Source organism: Phascolarctos cinereus, unplaced genomic scaffold (assembly GCF_003287225.1).
Source record: "Phascolarctos cinereus isolate Bilbo 61053 unplaced genomic scaffold, phaCin_HiC Scaffold_2;HRSCAF=192, whole genome shotgun sequence".
In the NCBI taxonomy this organism is placed as follows: Eukaryota; Metazoa; Chordata; class Mammalia; order Diprotodontia; family Phascolarctidae; genus Phascolarctos; species Phascolarctos cinereus.
In genome coordinates, this window is record NW_027555625.1 from 260,165,746 (window position 1) to 260,190,040 (window position 24,295).

At 39.1% G+C, this 24,295-nt stretch overlaps 1 protein-coding gene across 2 annotated transcripts in view; it reads right to left on the minus strand.

Moving 5' to 3' along the window:
* Window positions 1-24,295, minus strand: part of COL5A1 (collagen type V alpha 1 chain) — a 302,291-nt gene that overhangs the window by 199,120 nt on the left and 78,876 nt on the right. For both annotated transcript variants that reach the window (XM_020981919.2, XM_020981918.2), the window contains exons 3-4: window positions 12,970-13,183; window positions 11,401-11,563 (exon numbers count right to left, since the gene is read on the minus strand). In XM_020981919.2, the coding sequence (XP_020837578.1) occupies window positions 11,401-11,563; window positions 12,970-13,183 (377 nt within the window). The remainder of the gene's footprint in view (window positions 1-11,400; window positions 11,564-12,969; window positions 13,184-24,295) is intronic.

Sequence of the window (24,295 nt, forward strand, 5' to 3'; positions counted from 1 at the left end):
TTTAAAATGAGCAAAGATATAAGAGTGAACCGTTATTTCAGTTGGATACCATTATATTTCCTGCAGGATGCTGGACTTGTGCTGAGAAAACCTCAGTTTATCATTTATTTGGTCTTGTTACTCCTTGAAACATTCAACAGCTTAAAAGCAGATTTGGCTCCTGGTGCAGAAACTTACTAGCTCCACCTCACTCAAACTGTACCCCCTCTATGGCCCATGTCTTGATTTCTCCTCCCATTCTTCCCTACCCTCATAAAAGAGCAAACCAAATAGGTAACTCTTTGCTCCCTCCTACATCAATGGCAGGGAGCCATGTCTTGCCTTGGTATCCATCTCTCTGACCTTGGCCTCTAATGGGCCACCTTCTGGCCTCAACTACAGTCATTCAGAAATAAACTATTTTACATGTGTTCCTACATAGAATAATCAATCAGTCAATCAGTATTTAATTAAGCACCTGCTATGTGTGAGCCACTGTGCTAAATGCTGGGAATCCAAATATAATGAATTCCTATCATCCACGAGCTTATAGTCTAATAAGGAGCTTCTGTTTAAAAGCTGAAAGGAACTTTAGAGATCCTTACTTCAAACCTCACCTTCCTTCTATATATAGGGAAACTGAGGCCCAGAGGAGTGAAGCATCTCATCCAACCAAGATCACACAAGTACTAAGCAGCAGAGGCAAGCTTAGAAGTCATTTTAGGGTTCCAAATCCAGTGTTCTTTCCACTGTACCAAACTGCCCCTTCTCTTTCAAATACCCAGGTGAGGCAAACACACTCGGGACAACCACAGCTACATTCTATATTTTACTTGGCAAGATAGGAAGGGAAAACTTCACCTTACGTTGCTGGATAATCCAGAGGAACTGTGGAGAAGTCATTGGGAAGCCCAGCATCAGTTCCTTCTGCGTTTTTGGAAGGTCAGCTGAGAAAGTCATTGCTGTCAACTTACAGCATCTACTTATACAGGCTTAGTATTTTCCACATAATAATCTCCTCTAGACCTGCAGCTCCAGCTACCTGACAGATATCTTTGCCCAGCTGTCACATCAGCACCTCAAACCCAACATATCCAATGTAAGTCTGCCTCTCCTTTCAACTTTGCCATTTCTGTCAATGGCACCACCAAGCTAGATTATTCACTCACATTCCTGGATTTAAGACTTTCTTTTTTCTTTTTTTCTTCTTTTTTATGCTTCTTTTACCTTTCATATACCTCTAGTTATCAAGTCTTATAAGCTCCTCCATTAGATTGTAAGCTCCTTGAGGGTAGGGATTGTCTTTTGCCTCTTTTTGTATGCCCTGCTCTTAGCATGCCTAGCATATAGTAGGTGCTTAACAAATGTTTATTGGTTGGGCTTCAAGTACAGGTCCTCATTACCATTCACCTAGGCTTTTCCAATAGGCTTCTAATAGCTCCTCTCCCCCTCTGCAATCCTTCCTCAATAGGCTGTCACTTCTCTGCTCAGAATTATTCAGTGGTTCCCTATTATCTGTTGAAGAAAGTTCAAATTCCTCTTCCCACTATTCAAAACCTCCACAATCTGGCACCTCTTAACCTTTCCAGTTTTATCTCACACTATTCCAAATTCTAGCCAAAGTGGACAACCTCCTCCCCCACTCCCCACCCCTAAATGCTCTACATTTTCCTCTGTACCTCCATGACTTGGCTCAATGTTTACTATACCTGGAATAATCCACCCCCATCTCTCCCTCCTGTGGAGTCTACATGTTAAAGTCCAAATAACACAATATCTATTCTGTGAACCTTCCCCTGCCCTCCATATTGGTAATGACTTTTCATTCTTCAGATCTCACAAACAGTCTCACTTTGCTTGTCCCCTTTCCTGTACTTACATATCATTTTGTATTATAGCAGCAGATTATGAGATCCATAAGGTCTGGGGCTGCCTACCACAGGCCTCTCTATGTAGTAGACTTTTAGTAAATATTTATAGAATTGAACTAAATGTGTTGAATCCTATGCTAGCCCTGAGAAGTCATGACCTTATGCTCCAATGAGAATTCAATAAGCAAGCCAAATCAGGGTCTTAATTCTCCCTACCCAGTTCTGCCATTTAATGGGTAGTTTGGGGTCTCATGGGAAGGCTTTCAGGTGGCCTGGTCTTAGCTTCACTAGTAAGAGTGTCTTGGATTTTCTTGATCCAAGAGTCCTTTGCATCAGAGAAAGGATAGAGGGTTCTATGTGCCTTGGAGAGATACTTCTACTCTGTATAGACTTGGTCCTCTCACCATATGGATATGAATATAGATATGAATATGGGTATGGATGCAAATACAGGTATGGATATAGATGACACAGATATAGATAGATGGTTGATACAGATAGATACAGATATATCTACAGATAGAGATACTGATACAGATACTGTTACAATTACAGATAGACATACAGAGACAGAGAGGATACAGATACAGTCATACACATAAATACAGGCAGGGTGGCACTATGTTTGGAAAACAAATGGTATGGTATATAATGACCAAGAATAGAATATAATGGTAAAAGCACAGGGGTGAAAGAATCACATACACACACATACATTGATATGTGTAAGATATATGCATACACATATGTGTATATGTCTATACATATATACATATATGTTTATACATACATACACGTGTGTGTATGTGTGTGTGTGCGTGTGTGTGGTGTGTGTGTGGTGTGTGTGTGTGTGTGTGTGTGTGTATGATCCTATTTCCCCATAAAAGATTAGGCCATGGCACTAACTAAACACTTGAGAGACAAATGGAGGCCCAACCTCACATACCTATCAATCATGAAAATAGATTGGTTCCTACTTTAACCAGAGCTGAGACGGATACTTGGGGGGCAGAGGTGGCCCTCATAAAAATTAAAATAGAAGAAAGGCCCTTTTTGGTATCCCCCAAGCTCCTCCTTTTTATGTCCCTCTCTTCTCTCTAGTACCTGCTCTCTCCTGGATGCCTTTTCTATGGAATACGCTCCCAGCTGGGCCGGAAAAATATCTGATAAATGCACCCATGACAGTAGCTTCAGGTATTATCTTGTCCAGAGGTTTCTGAAGCCTTCAGGATCCAAAGGAATGACTCTCTAGTGATGGAATTATTTGGGGAGATAATGGGTGGAATACTTCTCAGCACTTCTCAAATTTTTTTCACACAGATAACAAAAGAACCTGGTTCTATATGAGGATAAGTTTTCTAATTCTACCTATCACCCAGTGGTTAGTTATCAATGAAAATAGGCAACTGCATGAGCTAGAGCTTCAGTCTACTAGTGATGGTGACACTGAAATACAGCTCTGAATAGTCAGTCACCAGTCCCCAGTCATATCTCATCTTTGCTGGTGGGGATGGGGAAATAACCACCTAATTTGGGGTGTTTCTTTTCCCCCTCTTTCCTATAATATGCCAGGACACTATATCTTGTCTAGGCAACCAACTCAGTATTTCCAAAAACAGAAGGCCCCCAAAGGCCCCATGTCTAACTTTTTGATGGAATCAATATTTTCCCTGCACTGGACCCCATTAGCATTCGTCTGTCCCAATAGGGACTCAAGAGCTGTTCCTGAGACTAGTGTTAGGCCAAGGATAGGTACATACTCTGGTTGTGTCAAAGTCAAATAGGAACATATCTCTAGGGGCCACATATTGACTTAAAAGGAGACCGCAAATTAGAAAAAATTATGTTGTATTGTATTTTATTTATTTTGTTAGACATTTCCCAATTACATTTTAATCTGGTTCTACCATCATTGATGCTTTGTGGGTAGCAAGTTTGATACTCCTGCCCCATAACACACACCTCAAACCTACAACTGGAGAATCTATTACCACCAGAATTTGATAAAAATTCTGAATTGAATGTACAATGTATACAAAGAGGGTATAACTTATCATGTAAATGTACTAAATTAGACATACACATATTCTTCAGAATAGAAGTATCAAACTCGTGGCCTATAATACTCTCGAGTTCTGCCAAACAAGATTAAAATGTAATTGATAGATATTTTACAAACTAAATAAAAATACAACAGAACATAAATAATGTTAAAATGTGGTTTTCTAAGTCAATATGTACCCACAGGGATCCTTATGTATATAGTTAAGTGGTCCCATTTCTATTTTGAGTTTGATACCACTGCTTAAGTACATCCCTCAGTGGAACACATTCCAGTCTTCAAAAGGAAGTAAGCCAAGTTTGATGCTTCATCCCAAGTAAAGTCACTTGTCAGCTGGACCATGTGTAAAATGATCAGTCAAAAAAAAGTTTAAAAAAATGATCAGTCAGTCAAAAAATATTTATTAAATGCCTGTTCTGTGTCAGGCACTGTGCTAAGTGCTAAGCAAAAGACAGCCTCTGCTCTTGTGGGGAAGACTACAGGTAAATAACTACATACAAACAAGCTAGATACAGGATAAATTGCAGATAATCAAAGAGAGATAGCCCTAGAATTACAGGACATAAGGAAGTCAGTCAAAAAATATTTATTAAATGCCTGTTCTGTGTCAGGCACTGTGCTAAGTGCTAAGCAAAAGACAGCCTCTGCTCTTGTGGGGAAGACTACAGGTAAATAACTACATACAAACAAGCTAGATACAGGATAAATTGCAGATAATCAAAGAGAGATAGCCCTAGAATTACAGGACATAAGGAAGGGTTTCTTGTGGAAGGCAGGATATTAGCTGGGACTGAAGGAAGCCAAATGAGAAATCATATCAGAGAAACAAAGTAGAGCAATGGAATAACCAATTCCAAGCTCCATTTATTTAATGTATGTGTGTGTGTGTGTGTGTGTGTGTGTGTGTGTGTGTATGTGTGGTGCACTGACATTCTATTCCATGTGTAGTGATTATTGTCCAGTGGAAGATAAACTCAAATGGACCCCACATTAGACTATGAGATCAGTCAGCCATTCCAATAAGCATTTATTAGGCACTTACTATGTACCTATTATGCGTAGCTAGGTAATACAATGGATGGAAGGGCAGGCCTAGAGTCAGGAAGACTCATCTTCCTAAGTTCAAATCTGGTCTCAGACTCTTACTAGTGACTCTGGGCAAGTCATTTAACCCTTTTTGCCTGTTTCCTCAAATGTAAAATCAGCTGGAGAATGAAAAGGCAAACCACTCACACACACAATGCTCCATATACACAAAGGTATACACATATATGTATATGTGTGTATATAACACATATGTGGCCCTGTTCATTTTAAATAAAATTGAATTTAAAGAAAAAAATGAAAAAAAATGTTTATATACATTTTTCTTTTAATTAAATTTTATTTTATTTTCAGTTCCGAATTTTCTTCCTTTCCCTAGCCTCTCTCCAACTCATGGAGTTTACATTCTCTCTGGGACAGACATGTAAATAATTGATTGCAATACAATTACTAATAATATTTGTATATAATACAAGATATATGCAGTTTAAATGGAAGGATCCTTTTGAAGGAAAACTAAGGTGATTCATGCTTTGCTTAGTATTTAGGACCTTCCACCGCTGCCAAGCTTCCTCTAGATTGGTAATGCCCTTCCCTCTCAGACACTGTCAGCACTTTTTACTGCACCTCCCTAATGAAATTACCATATAATACTATATATTATGTATTACAGGCAGCTAAGTGGCATTGTGGGTAGAGGGCTGGAAAACCTGAAATACTGACTGTGTGGCCCTCGGCAAGTCCTTTAACTTTTCTTAAGTTCAATTTATTTACCTATAAAATGGGGATAATAATATTGGCATCTACTTTAAAAGTTTGTTGTGGGGAGTGGTGAAATAATGTATAAAGTGCTTTGTAAACCCAAAATGCAATATACGCGTTAGCTACTATTATTGCTATCATCATTATCTTATTATTCTACTGGGTTGTAAGCTCTTTGAGAGCAGGGACTGTGTCTCTTCCCACAACCAGCAGAGTGCTCCAAGTGTCTACATGTTGGCAGTAGGCATATGCTGACAAAATGAATGAATGACAGAGCAGCCAGCTGAAGGAGGCAAAGCCAGTGTGATTGGTGCACAAAATGAGGTCAGTATTCTAGCTCCTATAGGATGTGACTTAAAAATGGCAGAAACACCCCCAGACCCTAATTTTCTCCATCAGCCTGTCCAGATGCTCAAAATTCTGTCATTACAGAATCATTCTTTTGAATCATGAAAGGTTGGGCTTTCTTCCTTTCTTATTATTTTTTAACTTTTATAATTCCCCTGTCAAAATATGAATACTTCTGAAATGGTTAACTTGTTAAGTCTTATGAACTAACACCTTAATGGGAATTTTTACAATTAAATCTTCTTCAACTGAAACACAGAACAGAGAACAAAACCCTGCAGGAAGGCGACATGAAGGAAGCAGGGGTGGGGAACCTGCAGCCTCGAGGTCCCATGTAGCCCTCTAGGTCCTCAAGTGTGGCCCTTTGACTGAATCCAAACTCCACAGAACAAAACCCCCTTAATAAAAGGATTTGTTCTGTAAATCTTGGACTCAGTCAAAAAGCCTTGCCCAAAGGACCTAGAAGGTCATATGTGGCCTCGAGGCTGCAGGTTCCCCATCCCTGAGGCCCTTGGAGCACAGGGCAAACAAGATCCTAATAAAGGGGAGGACAATGACGATGAGGCTGGTTGTGTCAAAGGCTTCCTTGTTCACTTCAATCCACCTTCCATTTAGCCACTAAGTGATTTTCCTAAAGTACAGGTCTGGTCATATCATCCCTAACTTTCTCTTCTCACCTCCTACCCCCACATACTCAGTAAATTCCACTTGCTTCCTATTGCTACCAGGAACAAATACAAAGCGCTCTGTTTGACATTCAGAGCCCTTCATAACCTAACCCTTCCTACCCTTCCAGTCTTCTTACACCTTACTCCCTAACATATACTTTTCTATCCAGTGCCTTTTGCCTCCTGCCTATTCCATGAACAAGACACTCTATCTCTTGGTTCTGGGCGTTTTCTCCGATAACTCCCCCATGCTTGGAATGCTCTCCTTCCTCTACTCTGAGTACTGACATCCTTAGCTTCCTTTAAGTCCCAACTAAATTCTCTCACCTTCTACAAGAAGTCTTCCTGTGAATAGAGCACTGGCCTTGGAGTCAGGAGGACCTGAGTTCAAATCTGACCTCAGACCAAACACTTGACACTTACTAGCTGTGTGACCCTGGGCAAGTCACTTAACCCCAATTGCTTTAAAATAAAAAAAGGAATTAAAAAACTTTTAAAAAATAAGTCTTCCCCAACCCCCTCTGAATCCTAGGACTTTTCCTCAGTTAATTATTTCCTATTCATCCTGTATATAGCTTGTTTTGTATATATCTGTTTGTATGTTGTCTCCCCAATTAGATTGTAAGCTCCTTGAGGGCAGGGACTGTCTTTTGTCTCTTTTTGTATCACCAGTGCTTAGCACAATGACTGGCACATAATCAGCATTTAATAAATTTTTGATTGATTGACTGATTGAAATCTGCCTTATACCTACCCACTCTTTGTATCTATATGTGGAGGCACAAAATCTGGTATCACTGAAGTCATAGAGTCAGGTTGCCTGGGTGGGGGGGACTCAGGTAATACAGGGAAAAAATATTTATCTTTATCCAGGAGAGGTTTTCCCCCTACTGGTATACCAAAGGTACTTCTGTGGGGCCATATGTACCAAGGGTCAAGAGACACTTTCCCAAACTTTCCAGCATTTTGTAATTCCCATTAGAAGACAACATTGTTGCAAAACACAGCCTGTATGTGACAGGCCAAAGATTTGGCCTACTATCAAATGTGCCTAGAGTCTCTTACCCCTCACTGAAAGTTGCACATAGCCCAGAAGCTAATTGAATTTTAATGAGGAGAAGCCATTCTTCTATGAGAAATATGTAGTGGCTAAAGAAATACTTTGAGATTTTGCCAACCTTTCGCTTTTAGAATCTTCCCTTAAAGATCTAGTTTTGAAGTACAGATATGGGAAGAAGCTCAGAAGTCATTTAATCCAATGCCCCTCTAGAATCACAAAGTCATAGAGTTAAAGCTGAAAGGACCCTCAGAGGCTATCAAATCCAATCTTCCCATTTTATACATAAGAAAACTAAGGCCTAGAAAAGTTAAATGACCTGACCAAAGTCAGTCAAGCTAGTGCATGAGGCAGGATTTGAACCCAGGTCTTTCTGATTTCAACTCCATTGCGCTATCCACTGTGCAACACTGTATCTCTGACTAATCAACATCTAACCTGATGCAAGAGAAGAAGTTTGAACCCACTGGTGGCTAGACAGCTGATTCTCTTAAAGTTAAAAAACAGAATCCAGTCTTATTTGAGGAAGCCTGGGACTGGGGAAAGCTCTAGGAAACCAATTCACTCATCTTCAGCATTTTTTTTTCCTGAAAAGATCATATAAGGCAGTTAACGGCTTCATCACATTCCCCCTCTCTTCATTAAGAAGAAGGTTCCAATTTTCCAATTCTGAATTCTAACAGCCAGCAAACTTCATCACTAGAGAAAACACCTCAAACATGCCGTTAAGAACTTGTGGTTTACAAAAATTGCTCTTTCCAGGTTCAACCGCAGCAATGAGCGCTACTCTGTTCTTAGTCACCCTGGAGTCTGCACCTAGAAATAACAGTTTACTGTGAATACCTCACTTTAAACAGACTCCTGGCCTTTTTCTCCCAAACACCAGGAATAAAAAAAGTTTTCACGAGCTGCTTTTTAAAATTCCTCCTAATTTTAGAATGATATTCACAAGAAACTTTGCTTTGGTGGGAAATGACAGAAGGAAGATGACTGATAAGATGAATACATCATTGCTTTTTAAAGCCTTCATTGAATTCAACTTAGTGGTATGGTCATCCTAATTTGTCGGTTGTACATACTCAAAAATGGTTTCTCTATAACCATTAGGAAATCAGAAAAGTAATCTAGCTTTTCAAGTTTGATTTCATAATAATAAATTACCTGACTTTCCCAAGTATTTCTCCTACCTTAAGATATGACTTTTTGCTGTAATCACCAACATAGGTACTATGAATAAGCAGGTTATTGGTCATGCCAAAGCTTCTTCACAAAGCTCCTTTATCTAGTCCAAATCCCAGGTAGTTCAGCATTCCAAGACTTAGGCTGGGATTCTGTAACCTACCCAACCTCCATTTCGACAACAGCATGCCCACACTGGCTAACATCTGTCACTATGGCAGTGGGGCCAATATTTTCAGAAGCGTGTGCAATGGGTGTGCCCCAGCAACGTGCACAACTGTGTTGCGCCTGCAGGATCTGAGAACACCTGCCCCACCCCCCACGGCAGAATGTTTTCTGAGAATATCTCCCCTAGCAGATGAGGTACAACAAGCAGGGGCCAAAACCATAGACATTCCTCTGATTCAACCAGCTCACCCACCATCCCCCATGGAAAGCTGCCTCCCAAACCACCACCTAACGCTTCACACACCAATATTTCCACTTGAAGAGATTTGTCTTGCTGGCCACAGTTGCTTCAAATAGGTTTCAAGTCTGACCACATTTGAGGTGTAAGGGGAGAAACAACTGAAACCTGCCTGGAAGACTGCTAGATTAGCTATTTTAAGAACATGGAAAACAAGAAGAAATTGCTTTAGCTGAGCATGAGAATACCTGAAATTGAGTTCTACTTGCATGCCTAATGTCCTCTGGCTGATTCAGCTACATTCTCCACAAGGAGATGGATATTGTTACCGATTAAATAGAAACGGAATGTGCACACGTACTTTTCCTCCTGCACAGTGGGCAGCTAAGTGTAGCCTTTGCAGATCAGATCACCAGTATCCATTCACAAAGAAGCAACAAAACCACAGCAAACCCAGTTCCAGTCGAATGGGATATGACTCACTGCTGAGGATGCTTGGATTGCTGGTAACCCCATCTCAGACACTCGATCATCCAGGAGCAGTGGTTAAATGATTAGCAGTCTGCCTGGCCTGGCTTGGCAGCTGTTCCATCCCGTGCTTATTAAGAGAGGGTTTCCAGTGTGATCTCAGTCTGGCAATCCAGGATGTCAAAAGAAAAACCAGTCTGCATCCTTTGTGTCAAACTGGAGCATTCCTGCTTAGTGGACTCATCTTCCTTTCATCCTTGATATACAGGATGGAATAGGATAAAGTCTGCAACCCACCGCTGCTTTTTTTTTTTTTACAATAATAACAATCCCTGCTTATAACCGGTGATCTTTCAGATTTCTATATGGTGTGACTCTTTTGATTGCAGAACGCGCCCGGCTTCTTCAAAAAATAAGCAAATCCACTGTTGACTCTACGTGGGATTCCAGACAATCTTGCCAAAGTGATGCCCTTCTGATAGGAAACTACAGACCCACAATGGCAATGAAAAGGTAGTACATTTTATAGCATTAATGCTTTAGATTGATGCTCTGTGCAGAGACATCATGGCATAGTGGAAAGAGGGTCCAGCCTCGAAGCCAAGAGACCTGGATGCAAATGTTATCTCTAGGTAACATATATTATCTGTGTGTCCATGGACAAGTCACCAAGCAACTTTCTAAGACTCTAATTAACACAAAAGTTGCCAAACTGTATCAATGAAGGGAGTCTTCACACTAGAAGACCTTCTTCTTCATTGAAATCATAAGTCTAGACCTCCTCCCAACATACAAATACATATAAAAGAGACACACACATACAAGTTCTACAAAGTACAAACTGCCCACTGGTTTACAACCTGAGGGCCAAGTGGCCATAGAACTCTTATGAGAGTTCTGTGAAACTACAGGCATACCAAGCATTGTCATTTAAAAAAAAAACTGTTTTCCTATAATCTAGATGAATGATATTTCTTGAGTACATATGTACTATAGTTTTCATATATGTGTCAATATTGTTCTGATTAATAAAACACAAAGTCATTTCAAAATGTTAATGAATTCATGGCAGCATTATATCATTGTTTACCTTCTCAGTCAATGGATACTAATAATACAACTAACATTTCACGTGGGAGTCCATATAACAAAGAGGTCTTTACACTGGGAGTGGATGAGAAATATTGTTCAAGGTAACTCTTAGCAAACTGAAAGAGCTTAGGCTGGTAATATTCACACTGAGCATAAAGGATCTACTTAACATCTCTAATTGATGTGGAAGGAATCTGGATGTTCTCTTCTTATGGTATTAACACCATGCCTGATGTTAAAATAACCTAACCCACTACATCTTATTTATAGCCCATGAAAAACTGAACTACAACAGTCTCAGTAACTGTGCAGATATATCATACAAAACCACAATCCAGTCTCCTCAGATAGGGCATTCCTCAAAGAGACAAACCTCAAGACAGGTCTCCACAAGTCAATACTGACTGGACTAGAAGAGGTCACTGGTGTGACTGACTTAATTCTTCTTTAGCTTTGCCTCTTACCTCAAACACTTCCTCATCCAGGATCCTGGTGCCAAATACAATGATCCCATTGACATCAATGATGGGGTGGTCACTCCGGTCCAAGAACTTGGTTGTCTTCTTTTTACAGTCCAATACCAAAGTCACATTTTTCTTTTGAACACTAATAGCTATTCTGTGCCACCTGCAAAAAATAATACCCATGGATTCATTAAACTTAAGCTGGCATTCCTCATGCATTATGCAATGAGGAGGAAGACTGATCAATGCCTAAAGGATGCCTGAATAAAGAACTATACTAAGTATTAATACTTAGTAATGGGCACATCTATCTCTAGCTGTCATAAGTGTCTACATAAGACTTTCTGCCTTGTACCCAAATTCTGGCCACTCTCTTCCCTAGGTATAGCCTGGAGCATGGTATAGTTGATAAGGTTCAGAGGACCTCAGTTTACATCTCTGCTATTTTACTACCTATGGAATCATGGGAAGGTCATTTAACCTCTGTTGAGGTTGAATAAGATAACCTTTAAGATCCCTTCAAGCTCAAAATCTATAATCCTATAATCCTACAATCTAACTGAAGTCACTTTCCCACAAATATATTCAGTGTTAATAAAGGGGATCAAGTGAGAGTGTGAATAGCTCAGAATATCCCATCTTCATTTCTAGAAAAACAAATCAAGTCACAAGCCCTTTTGGTGGTAGGTTAATTAGTGTCATCTTCCTAGTAGCGAGATGACCCATTTCATTTTCATCAATATTACTCTGAACACTAGACTGAACAGTTCAGGTAGGAAATGGCCACCATGTGTATAGAAGAGATTCCTGGTAAGTTATGGGTTGGGCCAGAAGGCATCCTAGCTTTACCTCTTTATGGAAATTAAAAGAATACTATGACTTATCTGATCTATATAACTTGTAATATATGTGATATGATATAATATAATATAATATAATACAATGTAATATAATATATACAAAATATATATAACCATATAACTTATAATGCCACATCCCAGGGATATGTATTTAGAGAATCATAAAATGTTAGAATTCTGGAAGAGAACTAAAAGATATCAAATCCAACCCTCTCATTTTACACATGGCCATCTAATAATGGAACGAAGACTTTAATTCAGGTCTCCTGCCTCCTAGCTCAATACTATTTCCACTGAACTACACTGTCACATCTATAGAAAATTCAGTATTATCAAATATGCTAAGTTTAAGAGCATAGATCATTTTGCTGTGATAGCATGGCAAGGTGGAATTACTGTTGGACTTGGAATTTGGAAACTTGAGCTCAGATCTAGGCTCTGACATGTAACAGTTCTGTGATTTCAGGCAAGTCATTTAACCACTATGGATCTCAGCTATAAAAATGGCTGCAATAATAATTGTACCACCCGCCTACTTCATAATATTGTTCTGAGGAAAGTGCTTTGTAAATATAAAGTGCTATGTAAATGTGAGCTATTATCACATATGTGTGTTAAATATGCCCTGACAGCTACTGAGTAGAATCAGCTGATCCAATGATTATAACTTTTTAAAAGCAACCAGAAGATTATCCAAAATTCCACTTACTTGCCATCTGATAAGTTAATGCCCCTGAAGAGTGGATAGTCCTCTGGTCCAGGTTTCCCCATGTGGTCCTCATAGAGGAAGACGGGAGACCTGCCCATCTCCAGGCCAATCTGTTGGATCCCCTGCTCATTATAAATGGAGACCAGGAAGGCCTGGTTGCCTTTTTTGGCTTTTACAGTGGTTAGAATGGAGAAGTCCTCAGGAAATGATGAAGCTGGAACAAAGAGCAAACAAACAAGATTTCAATGTCACAACAGTCACTTCGTTCAATGAACCAAGAAGGATAGCCCATGCCCTCAGTTTCTAGGAAGCCCATGTCTTTTGATGCACTATAGCATAGCCCATACGTGGAAGATAACCTCTTCTGCACACTTCTTGTGCACAGAACTAACCTAGAGATAAGCCAGAAAACTGTTATTGTAACAGCACCTTCAAGATAGGCTCTGGTTCATAGCAAAGGTGGCCTATTGTGAATTCATCAACCCTGAGTCAATAAACCTATGGTCTCTGCCATATGGTCAAAGCCAAAAAATCCAATATGATGCTAAGTCAACCCTGATTTCCAATAACATTATTTGGTTTCTTTGTATTTAGCTTACTCCCTTCTCTTTTCCCCCCACACTAGATTACATTATAAACTTCTTCAGGGCAAGAACTGTGTCTTGCAATTCCCTCAGTACCCAGCACAAAGCACCATACGCAATATGTGCTTAACAGCTAGATGTTTGTTGAATTGAATTATATATTTCCTAGTCTTCCAAAAAAAAGTCCTTCCACAAAATCTTACTGTATCAAAGTTAAGACTCTGGGTTCTTGAAGGCTATCTCACCAATGCCCAAGCTTTAGCAGGTCCTTCCAAATTAAAAAGGCTTCAAAGTATGGACCCAGTAATGAACTATGTGTCTCTCATCTGAGGACAAGCTCTCCTGTCTTCAGAGAGGCACATCTCCCAAAGGGTTGCCACCAGTCACAGCAATTTATAACGATTCAATCCATCACTGATCGATCATAAAAGCTTCTATTAAGCACTCATTAGGTACCAGGCTCTGTGGTAAGTGATAAGGATACAAAGAAAGAAAAATAGTCCTTGCTCCCAAGGAACTCACATTCTAATGAAGGAGACAGCATGTAAAGAGTTAGTTACATAAAGAATCAATGAAAGGTAATCTCAAAAGGGAAGGTACCAGTAACAGAAATGATCAGGAAAGGGTTCCTGCAGAAAGTGGGATTTAAGCTGAGAGAGCCATGGAAACGAATAGGTAGGAGTGAAGAAGAAAAGAGTTCAAGTATGGGGGACAGCCTGTACAAAGGCACACTGAGAGAAGAATCATCTATTTAGAGGGTGTGAGATTGTAATCTACATTGATGGAAGGAGGGCTCATGCTAGTGAAATCAAAGATTGTGGAAGCACTGAAATATTACCCCAGGACATCTTAAGTTTGTCCTGCCATCCTTCTCAGATGATGCTCTGTATGCTTCCAGAATTCTCAACATCCTTTATCCCATCAGTTAATTTAACTGGAAACCTTAGGGTTCCTGATGTTAATGTTGAAAGTGATTTCCATCATTTGGCACATAAATTGTCCTTCTTAAAAGGCTTTAGGTTCAAAGGGAAACCAGGGAAGAGTTATCAAAACCTAGGGGTACTCAGCCAGAAACATTAGCCTTGTCCTCTCTGCTTATCAGAGTAGGTCAGGGGTACTCAGGGCTCTATAAGAAGGTGTCAATTAAGGAATCTATTACTGAAAGAAAGGAGCAGGTGCCTTTGGCTTGAGTACTTTAGGACTCCACAATACTACAGATTTTCTTAATTACTGTGGTTTGTTTTCCAACCACAGGAAAACTTCACCTTGAGGAACCTAATGGACCCCAAAACCTCATCATACTCTGCAGGGTAGGAAAGTTAGGAACAACTTGGTAATGCACATCCCTGCAGCTGATGTGTTAGTGCCCTCTGCTGATTAAGTATCATAGCAGTTTTGACAGGGTACCTTATCTAGTTTTGCACATCCGGGCAAGGGTGCATAGCTGGGAAGGGGTAAGGGGAATTCAAGAGAATTTGAAAGTCTGTTAAGATTTAAAAGGAAAGAGGAAGAGATTACAAGTTCCATGCAAAGAACCAATTAGGTCATTATCGTACTTAAGGCAGGGTGATTGACTTCTTGGGATTCCAAGGAAGGAAAAGGAAAAATCACATAAAATTTCACACCTATATGACCATAGTCAGTCTCCTAAAAACATGACTATAAACACAAACATAATTTCTTCAAATCGGTGCCTAAAGTGAAGGTTTAAAAAGAAATCAACTCTGTAGTCTTATCCAACAGAGACCAAATTTTCCTGTGGTTGACTCACTCAGACCTTCCATACCGTTGTGCCGTAAACCGTCAGCTGGGTGACCTCAGGGAGAAGTTGCGGTGGTTCATTGATTAGGTCTCCATGCTAATGAGGTAAAGAGTTAACTTTACCTGTTGCATGACATAGACTAACCCCTGACCTCTAGTAACCCTGCCTTAATCAACAGGGCAAATATATGAGAAGTTCACATAGTAAGGGAAGTTATGAAAGAAGACTTGATTTTATTGAAGATTCAACTTAGGATGCCATTGTTCTTCCTGATAATGGTGGTGGGCTGCCACTCAGGAACACATTTATCATGCCAGCAGTCCCATGCATGCTGCTATTAGGAAGAGGAATAGCTGGAGGCCTAGGACCTTACAGTCTTACTGGGTACCACATATGGTGGGGGAACCTATCTTATGCTACCTGTCTAACACAGTAAACTAGTCACTCTTTCAAAGCCCTCTCTGAGTGGTTATTCTGAATCTCAGCTTTACATGGCATCATTTAGTCTCTACAAGTTACCTTGGCTTTGGGAAGAAATGAGTTAAACAATAAATGGATACAGCTTGACAGACCACAAACATTTCTGAAGTAAATGCCTGTGTTTCACAAAGGCCCGGCCAATTATGCTCTACAGTCATTGCTTTTCCCATTTCCTTGTTTTACGGGGTTCATCTGCCTCTCACTTTATATTTCACTCCTACATCCTGTTAATTCCAGACACGTTTCTGTTTGGGATAAGGAAAGGCGCTGGAAAATTATGGAGCCCACATTCTCAAGTATGATATACAGCTCAGTTCCACTAGCCTAGATATGTTGCCAGTTCATTAAAATGCTGTTTCTTTCACTCTGTCTTTTTTAAATCTCCATGGTAACGAATTTGCTCAGTTCAAATAAACTGAAAGGATAAATTATGTTTAACATTAATCTGTCTCTTGGCAAAATAACAATGGATTTAGTGTCACTGTTAGAAATGGTCCATTCTATGCACTGACATGTGCATGGGATTTTAACTGGTACGTTTTATGATCTATGGCATCTATACTGCTGGGAAATAGGATTGTACTTTTAAAAATATATGCTTCCTACTTTATTTTGCTGGGGAAATGTAACAGTTTGGGAGAACTCTCATCTGGGAATTCAGTTAAATCACTCAGGAAGCCCTCTGTAGTATCTCAGTTTCACCAAATGATGGACTGCAATGCCTGCTCAGCATTCCAGGCACACAGTAGGTGGCCAATAAGTACGTGTTGAACAAAATAATTCTGCATTAGTGAGAAAAGTTATTGGATGCATTGATTAATCATGTACCTCAAGAGAACAAGGTAACAGTCTAAGCTTGAAGCACCTGGACCCAGCCAGAGCCACCAGTTCACACACTGCCTTCATCCTTTCCAAAAATCCATGACAGGTTTTGGGGGTGAGGGAAGTGTGAGGTCTCTTTGGAAGGCACTGAGGGTCTCAGTGGAGGAGAAAGATGCCATCTGGCAGAGTTCTTAAAAGCTGGGAATTTGACCTGAGGCCAAGTTTCCACAAGCCTTGCCAGGGATGCTGAAGGCTTAACTAATCCCCTAGACAGTATTAGTCACTGTCTCAAAGTGAGTTGTAAAAAAAAAAAATGGTGTTGAAACATCTTCCAGAGGCTAGGAATGCTGCAGAAGCAACTTTCCTCATTTGAGAGCTGTTTAGGGGAGAGAAGAGCCTTCTGATGTCTCTGCCAAGGAATGGGTTGGACTTTGAAGCAGATTTAATCATGGATGACCAAGGGTAGGCAGTGTTAGTTCTTATCTTAACACAGGCAAGGTAGAAAGTGAAGAGTCTAGGCAGAGCTAGCCTTGAATATGTCGGGGGGAAGAGGGGTGGGGTGGAATAGGCAACCATCATTTGAAAGGTACCAAGAAATGCTCCTCTTATCCCCAAATATTTTCTTCATCCATCTACGTAATGTCTGAAATTCCATCATTATCAGTTCATTCTTGTAGGTTGACGCATCGCTTTTAAGCAGCCTCTTTTAAAATGCAAATGGAAGGGGTAACAATTTCAGACCAAATTAGTTTACCAGCTGGATTTCCTTCATGATGATGAATGATTCAGTAAAAACAGGACACCAAGGAGATGGAATGCTAACAGTGGAGAACAAGGGAGTAGGATTCTGGAGCACAGGATGCCATTAACTAGGCAAAGCAAACAGTGCAGGGTAGGAGTGAGGAGGGTGTACCTAACTCCCAGGTGAGCTAGTGAAAAAGGGCATCTGGGAAGGCCTTTTAAGAATAGTGATGACTAGCATTTACGGTTTGCAAAACGCTTTACAACTTTTATCTCATTTAATCCTCACCACATCCCAAGGGGGGTGTGTGCTATTATTATTCCCATTTTACAGAAGAGGGAGCCATGGCTGACAAAGGTTGATAGATTTGCCTTAGGTCACACAGCTAGTATTTATAGATTTATAAAACTCAGCTAGTAAATGTCTGAAGCCATATTTGAAGTCAGGTCTTTCTGACTCCAGGGTTAGAGCTCAATCCCCATACCATTCAGCTGCTTTTAAGAGGATACTCTATTCTTAACGACTGGTAATGGAAGTGCTCTTGCCTTTTGCTGGGAATTCTGAATGCAAATTCCTGCTGTATTTTTTAATTCAAGGAAAATGTCATCAGGGTAATGACTAGCAAATTAATTTACCCAGGATAAGCAGCATGAAATGTGACCTTGATTTTGTTGGAGTGGGGTAGTGGCTTCTACCAGGTCATCAGGAGGCATTGCCTGAAACTGTGGATTGGAGCAAGATGGGGCCAGGCAGGGAGGAGTTCACTCAAGGTGCAGCAGGAGATGAGACATTTGGGCTTCCTATTTTAACTATCTTGCCAACTGTATCCTGAGCCTAGTTCTTTTCTTTGCTGCTAAAGGACTATAAGAATCGTTGACACTAACAGAATGTAAGCTCCTGGATAGCAAGGACTGTTTCATTTTTGTCTCCATATCTCCAGTGCCTCACACAGAACCTAGTATAATAGGCATTTGATAAATGTTCACTGATTTATTGCCCTCTACATTTCAGCATCCTTGGAAAACTCTGATTTCCCTGTCAGGGGACAACTCTAAATTTCACTGAGTTTTCAAAAAGCTGTAGATCAATCACTCATTTTTCCCACCCCCCAGCTAGTAGGAGTCTTTCTCATTGGGAGATAGGAATGCGATGCTTTGCAGATTGCCAAACTCCATGAGTCTTCAAAAAGTCAGAGAAAGGGAAGGGAATAGTATGGTTTGTCATTTACTTCATTCATTGTTGATGCTGTTTGTCTTTAAATATTTTAGACATTCCTCTGGCAAAATTGCTCATACAATGAACTGGTCCTATCTTATACCATTTTAAAGACCTTTTCTGGTCATATATATCCTTAATAATGAGGTGAGTCAGCTGTATACTAAGAACGCACAGAACGCAAAGTGTTGGTGCCCCCTAGATTTAAAAAAAACCAGAGGAAAGCCTCTGCCATATTGAGTATATGTTCATTGGAGGAATTGTTGAAAACCATGGATAAGAATCACAAGAAGGGAATTGCAATCTGCAGAAGCAGAGGGAATGCCCCCACTAAGGAAATCACAGATACACTAAAGTATCTAAGTAATAGATTCACAAGGCAAGTATGACCTTCAGCTGAAACAAGGCCAGATTTTGAATTATGGGGGTTTAATTATCACATGATTAGAAAACATAATGGAGGAACCAAGCAATAAGAAGTTGAACTTGATTCTGAGTAACGACCCTGCTAGATGCAAGAGAAAAACTGGACTGATCATTCATTCCCCTGAGGACTACTGTCCTCAGGGGAAAGATTCCACTGAGCAAGCCAAAACTATCCAGGGGCAGTATGAAATGAAGACTTGGCTCCTGCATTAGTGTGTCTTTGCCTAGAGACAAGGAAATAGCTGGGAGTCTGCTTACACAATCAGTAAGTTGGGAATGGAATCAGAATTGGTCCTAACCTGGTTTAGGGGGTAGGGTAGCTGTTACTGAGCAATGGATCACAAAACAATTTCTTAAGCTGAATGATACAATGCAAATTGTAAATTGGTCAAGGTTCAGCGACAGTCCTATAATTGACCCTGAGATATCCAAGAGAGAAAGGAAGCCTGGTATGATTTTAATGCTAAGAGATGAACCACCTTAGCACAAGTGGTTCTCTCTCTCTCCTCAGTAAGAACAGATCATTTTACATGAAGAAACCTTGTTCTATTCTTACTCTGCAATTTCACTGGCCTTCCTTTTGCTAACCTGAAGTTTCCATGACTTTCTTTGAATATATTATTTTTTAATCCAACTACAAATTCATAACCCCTAGAAAAATGGATTGATTTCATTTTATTCATTCTAATAAAACTAGGCAGTTTGGAAAATCAGGTTAAATTATGACCCTTCTTTTCAGGATGGTAAAATCTGATCTACTTCAAGTGCCTCTAAGATAAATTTGAGTCTTGTGGAGAATTAAAGCAAAATATGAGCTATTTACATAGCAATTTATAAAAGGGAAAGAAAGAATACAAGAATTTATGTTTGCTTTTTAATTGTTCCTCTCCATATGTGGAGTGACAAAATAATACCATATTGTCTTATAATAATTCTCCATAAAAATATCTTCCCTGAGATCCTATATGGAGAATAATAAATACTACATATTAGTCAAGCTGTTTCCAAGCAACCAAGAATGATTTAAAATTAGTAATTGATCATTCTCATATACATACACACACACCATTCTATTCTACTAAGGTCCCCTAAGGATTCCTCTTGGATAATACTTTGATGATCTACTTTGTATCACAGGATGTTCTTCTTAAAATGAATAGATGAGCATTTTTCATAGTCCATAATTTAGGCTTTTCACCAAATCCTATGGAGCTCATCTAGATTCTTGAAGCTTTGCTCCTTTTAATGGTGAACATTACAAAAAAGAAGGCAACATGACACAGATTTCAAACTGTTTGGACAGTCTGTGACAGTGCAGTTCATAATGGAAGACCCAAGACTTCTGAGTAAGTTTGCATGGAGTGAGGTGACAGTATTCTTGTTTTTCCTAAGTTGTTGACTTTATTGCTATTAGAAAATGGTGCTTCTAACAACTGGATGATCCATCTTCTGAAGGATATTAACTGAAAAATATACGTGGTCCAAATCTTCATCTACCAACTCTTTCAAAATATTTGAAATTTTGGCTATTGTATATCTCTCCACACAAAATGGGATAGGAATCCCTTGATGTGAAATGAGGCATCTCTTATTTATTCTAGGTACATCTTAGTTTATTTAAGAATCCTTAAAATTATTTCTCAAAGATGGCAGAGTATACACTGTTAATTAATGGCTTTTAATTCATCCAGTCTGCCATTTAGCATGATGTACTCATAATATACGTTAAATAAATAAGGTGACACTATACACCCTTGTTTTACTCCTTTTCCAATCTTAAACCAATCTTGTTTCATGTTCAGTTCCAACTGTGGCTTCTTGGTCCTTATACAGGTTCCTCAGGAGACAAGTAAGATGATCTAATACTCCCATCTCTTTAAGGACTTGCCACATTTTGTTGTGATCAACACAGTCAAAGGCTTCAGTTGTAGTCAATCAAACAGAAGTAGATATTTTTCTGGAACTACCTTGCTTTCTCCAAAATCCAGCAAATGTTAGTAATTTGGTTTCTAGTTCTTTTGCCTCTTCAAAAACCAATCTGTTCTTCTGATAATTCTTGGTTCACATATTGCTGAAGCCTAACTTGAAGAATCTTAATCATAACCTTGCTAGTATGTGAAATGAGCACAATTGTTTTATAATTTGAACATTCCTTGGTCTTGCCTTTTTTAGGATTGGGATATAAACTGATCTTTTCCAATCCAGTGGCCACTGTTGAATTTTCCAAATTTGCTGGCATATTGAAGTATGGCACTTTAACAGCATTATCTTTCAGGATTTTAAATTGGTCAGCTAGAAGCCTGTTAATTTCACTAGCCTTACTGTTAGCAATGCTTCCTAAGGCCCTTTCGACTTCATTCTGCAGGATGTCTGGCTTTAGATCAGTAACCACACCATTGTGGCGAGTGGTGATATTAAGATCTTTTGTTCAATTTGTGATGGAAAATGTTATCCACATCCAGAGAAAGAACTATGGAATCTAAATGCAGATCAAAGCATACTATTTTCCTTTTTAATTTTTTTGCTTTTTTTGTGGCTTTTATCTTTTGTCCTGTTTCTTCTTTCACAACATGACTAATGTGGAAATATGTTTACATGATTGTACATATATAACCTATACCAGATTGCTTGCCATCTTGGGGAGGGGGAGGGAAGAGGAGGGAGAAAAAATTTGAAACTCAAAATCTTATTAAAAATGAATGTTGAAAACTATCTTTACATGTAATTGGAAAAAATAAAACACTATTTACCAAAAGTTTTAAAATTTAAAAATATCTTTCTTGTATAGTTCTTTTTGTGTATTTTTGCCATTTCTTCTTAATCTTTTCTGCTTCTGTTAACTCCCTACAATTTTTGGGTTTTTTCCTGGCCATTTTTGCATGAAACATTCCCTTGATAGCTCTAATTTTCTTGAAGAGATCTCTTGTCTTTCCTATTCTGTTGTTTTCTTCTATTTCTTTGTATTGCTCATTTTTTTAGGCAATTAGGGTTAAGTGACTTGCCCAGGGTCACACAACTAGTAAATGTCAACTGTTTGGTCAGAGGCCGGATTTGAACTCAGGTCCTCCTGACTCGTGACTTCAGGGCCAGTGCACTATTCACTGTGCCATCTAGCTGCCCCGCTGTATTGCTAATTTAAGAAAACCTTTTCTCTCCTCTTTTTCTCTCCTCCAGAGAGTTCTGTATTTAGTTGTATATATCTATCCCTTTATCTTTCACCTTTCACTTTGCTTCTTTCCTCAGTGACTTACAAAGCCTCATCAGACAGCCATTTTACTTTCTTGTTCTTCTTTTCCTTTGTGATGTTTTGTTGCTGTTGCTGCTGCTGGTGCTATCTCCTGAACAATATTGCAAATTTCAGTCCACAACTCTTCAGGTACTCTATCTACAGATCTAATCCATTAAATCTAGTCTTCATTTCCACTTCATATTTATAAGGGATGTTATTTAAGTCATGCCCATGCAAGTCTGATGGTTTTCTCTACTTTCTTCAATTTGAGTCTCAGTTTTACAATAAGAAGCTAATGATCTGAGCCACAGTCAGCCCCAGGTCTTGTTTTAACTGACTGTGTAGAACTTCTCCACCTTTGGCTGCAAAGTATATAATCAATCTGATTTCTATATTAACCATCTGGTAATTTCCATGTGTAGAGTCACCTTCAGGGTTGTTGAAAAAGAATGTTTGCTATGACCATTGAGTTATATTGACAAAGGGTCATTCCCCAATTGATAAATGATCAAAGGATATGAACAGGCAGTTTTCAGAAAAAGAAATCAAAGCTAACTATATTCATATGCAAAAAATGCTCCAAAGCACAATTGATTAGCAAAAGATAAATTAATACAATTCTGAGGTACCACCTCATACCTAGAAATGGCAAATGCTGGAGAAGATGAGGGAAAATAGGTACATTGTCAACCAGTCCAACCATTCTGCAGAAACTGATTTAGCTACTAGGCCCATACCCCAAAGAGATTTAAAAAATATAACATCTCTTTTTGTGGTGGCCAAAAACTGAAACTGAGGGGTTACCCATCAATTGTGGAATGGCTGAACAAGTTGTGGCATATGATTCTGATGGAATATGAAATGAGAAAAGGGGTGGCTTCAGGAAAACATGGGAAGACCTACATAAACTGATTAGAGTGATGTGAGCAGAACCAAGAGATCATTGTACACGGTAACAGCAATATTGTAATGACAATCACCTGTGAAAGACTTAGCTACTCTGATCAATACAATGATCTAAGAAAATTTCAAAGGACTCATGATAAAAAATGTTATCCACCTACAGAGAAAAAACTGATGAACTCAGTGCAAATTGAAGTACAGCTTTCTCACTTTTTACTTTTTTTCTTGCTTTTTTTGTGTGTGATATAACTACTATGGACATATGTTTTGAATGATTTCACATGTATAATTGATATCATATGATATGCCTCCTCAGTGGGTAGGGGAGGGGCAGGAAGGAAAAAGTAGAATTTAGAACCAAAATTCTTTTAAAAGAGTTAAAAATAAATGTTTAAGAAATAAAATGATCTATCTTTGACTTTCTTTGTTGTATGCTAACCAGATATATACTAAAGTACTCTAGTTTATATCAGCAACATGTATAGTGAATTATGGACTACAAAGGTAAGTTCTTAAAGACATTTTTGATTATTAAATGGTTACACATAGCCTTGCCTTACCTCAGCAGAGGGAAAAAGGCAGTGGTGAAATGTATGGGCCTTGTCTCATTAAAAACTGACCAAATCTCTCCTAGAGGAGAATTCTTGGAAGTCACGTTCAGACAATTGGTGGAGTAGAAGAGATCAGAGGAAACTACCTTAAAGCTAACAAAATCTTGTCTTGAGTAACCAGTGGATCAATGAATTAATAAGCAATGTTATATATAAATAAGATTCATCAGTGTAGGTAATTCCCTAATACAGGAATTCTTTCCACCTAAGAGGATAGCAATCCATTTGTGACTTAGATAAGGTCTAGGGAGTTGGAGTTAATGAAGGCACATAGAGATTAAGTAACTTCTGGATTGTACAGCAACTATGTGTCAGAGATGGAATTTAAAGGCAGGTCTTCCTAAATCCAAGTCAAGCACCTTCTCCATTATACTCCATTGCCTCTAAAGAGTTTAGCCAATGGATAAAATTCTCATTTTGGAATCAGAAAGACTTGCAATAGAATCCCACCTCAGACATTTACTAGCTGCATGATCCCAGGAGAGTCTCTTAAACTCTCTCAACTTCATTTTCCTCATCTGTAAAATAGGGTAATCATTAGCACCTACTTCA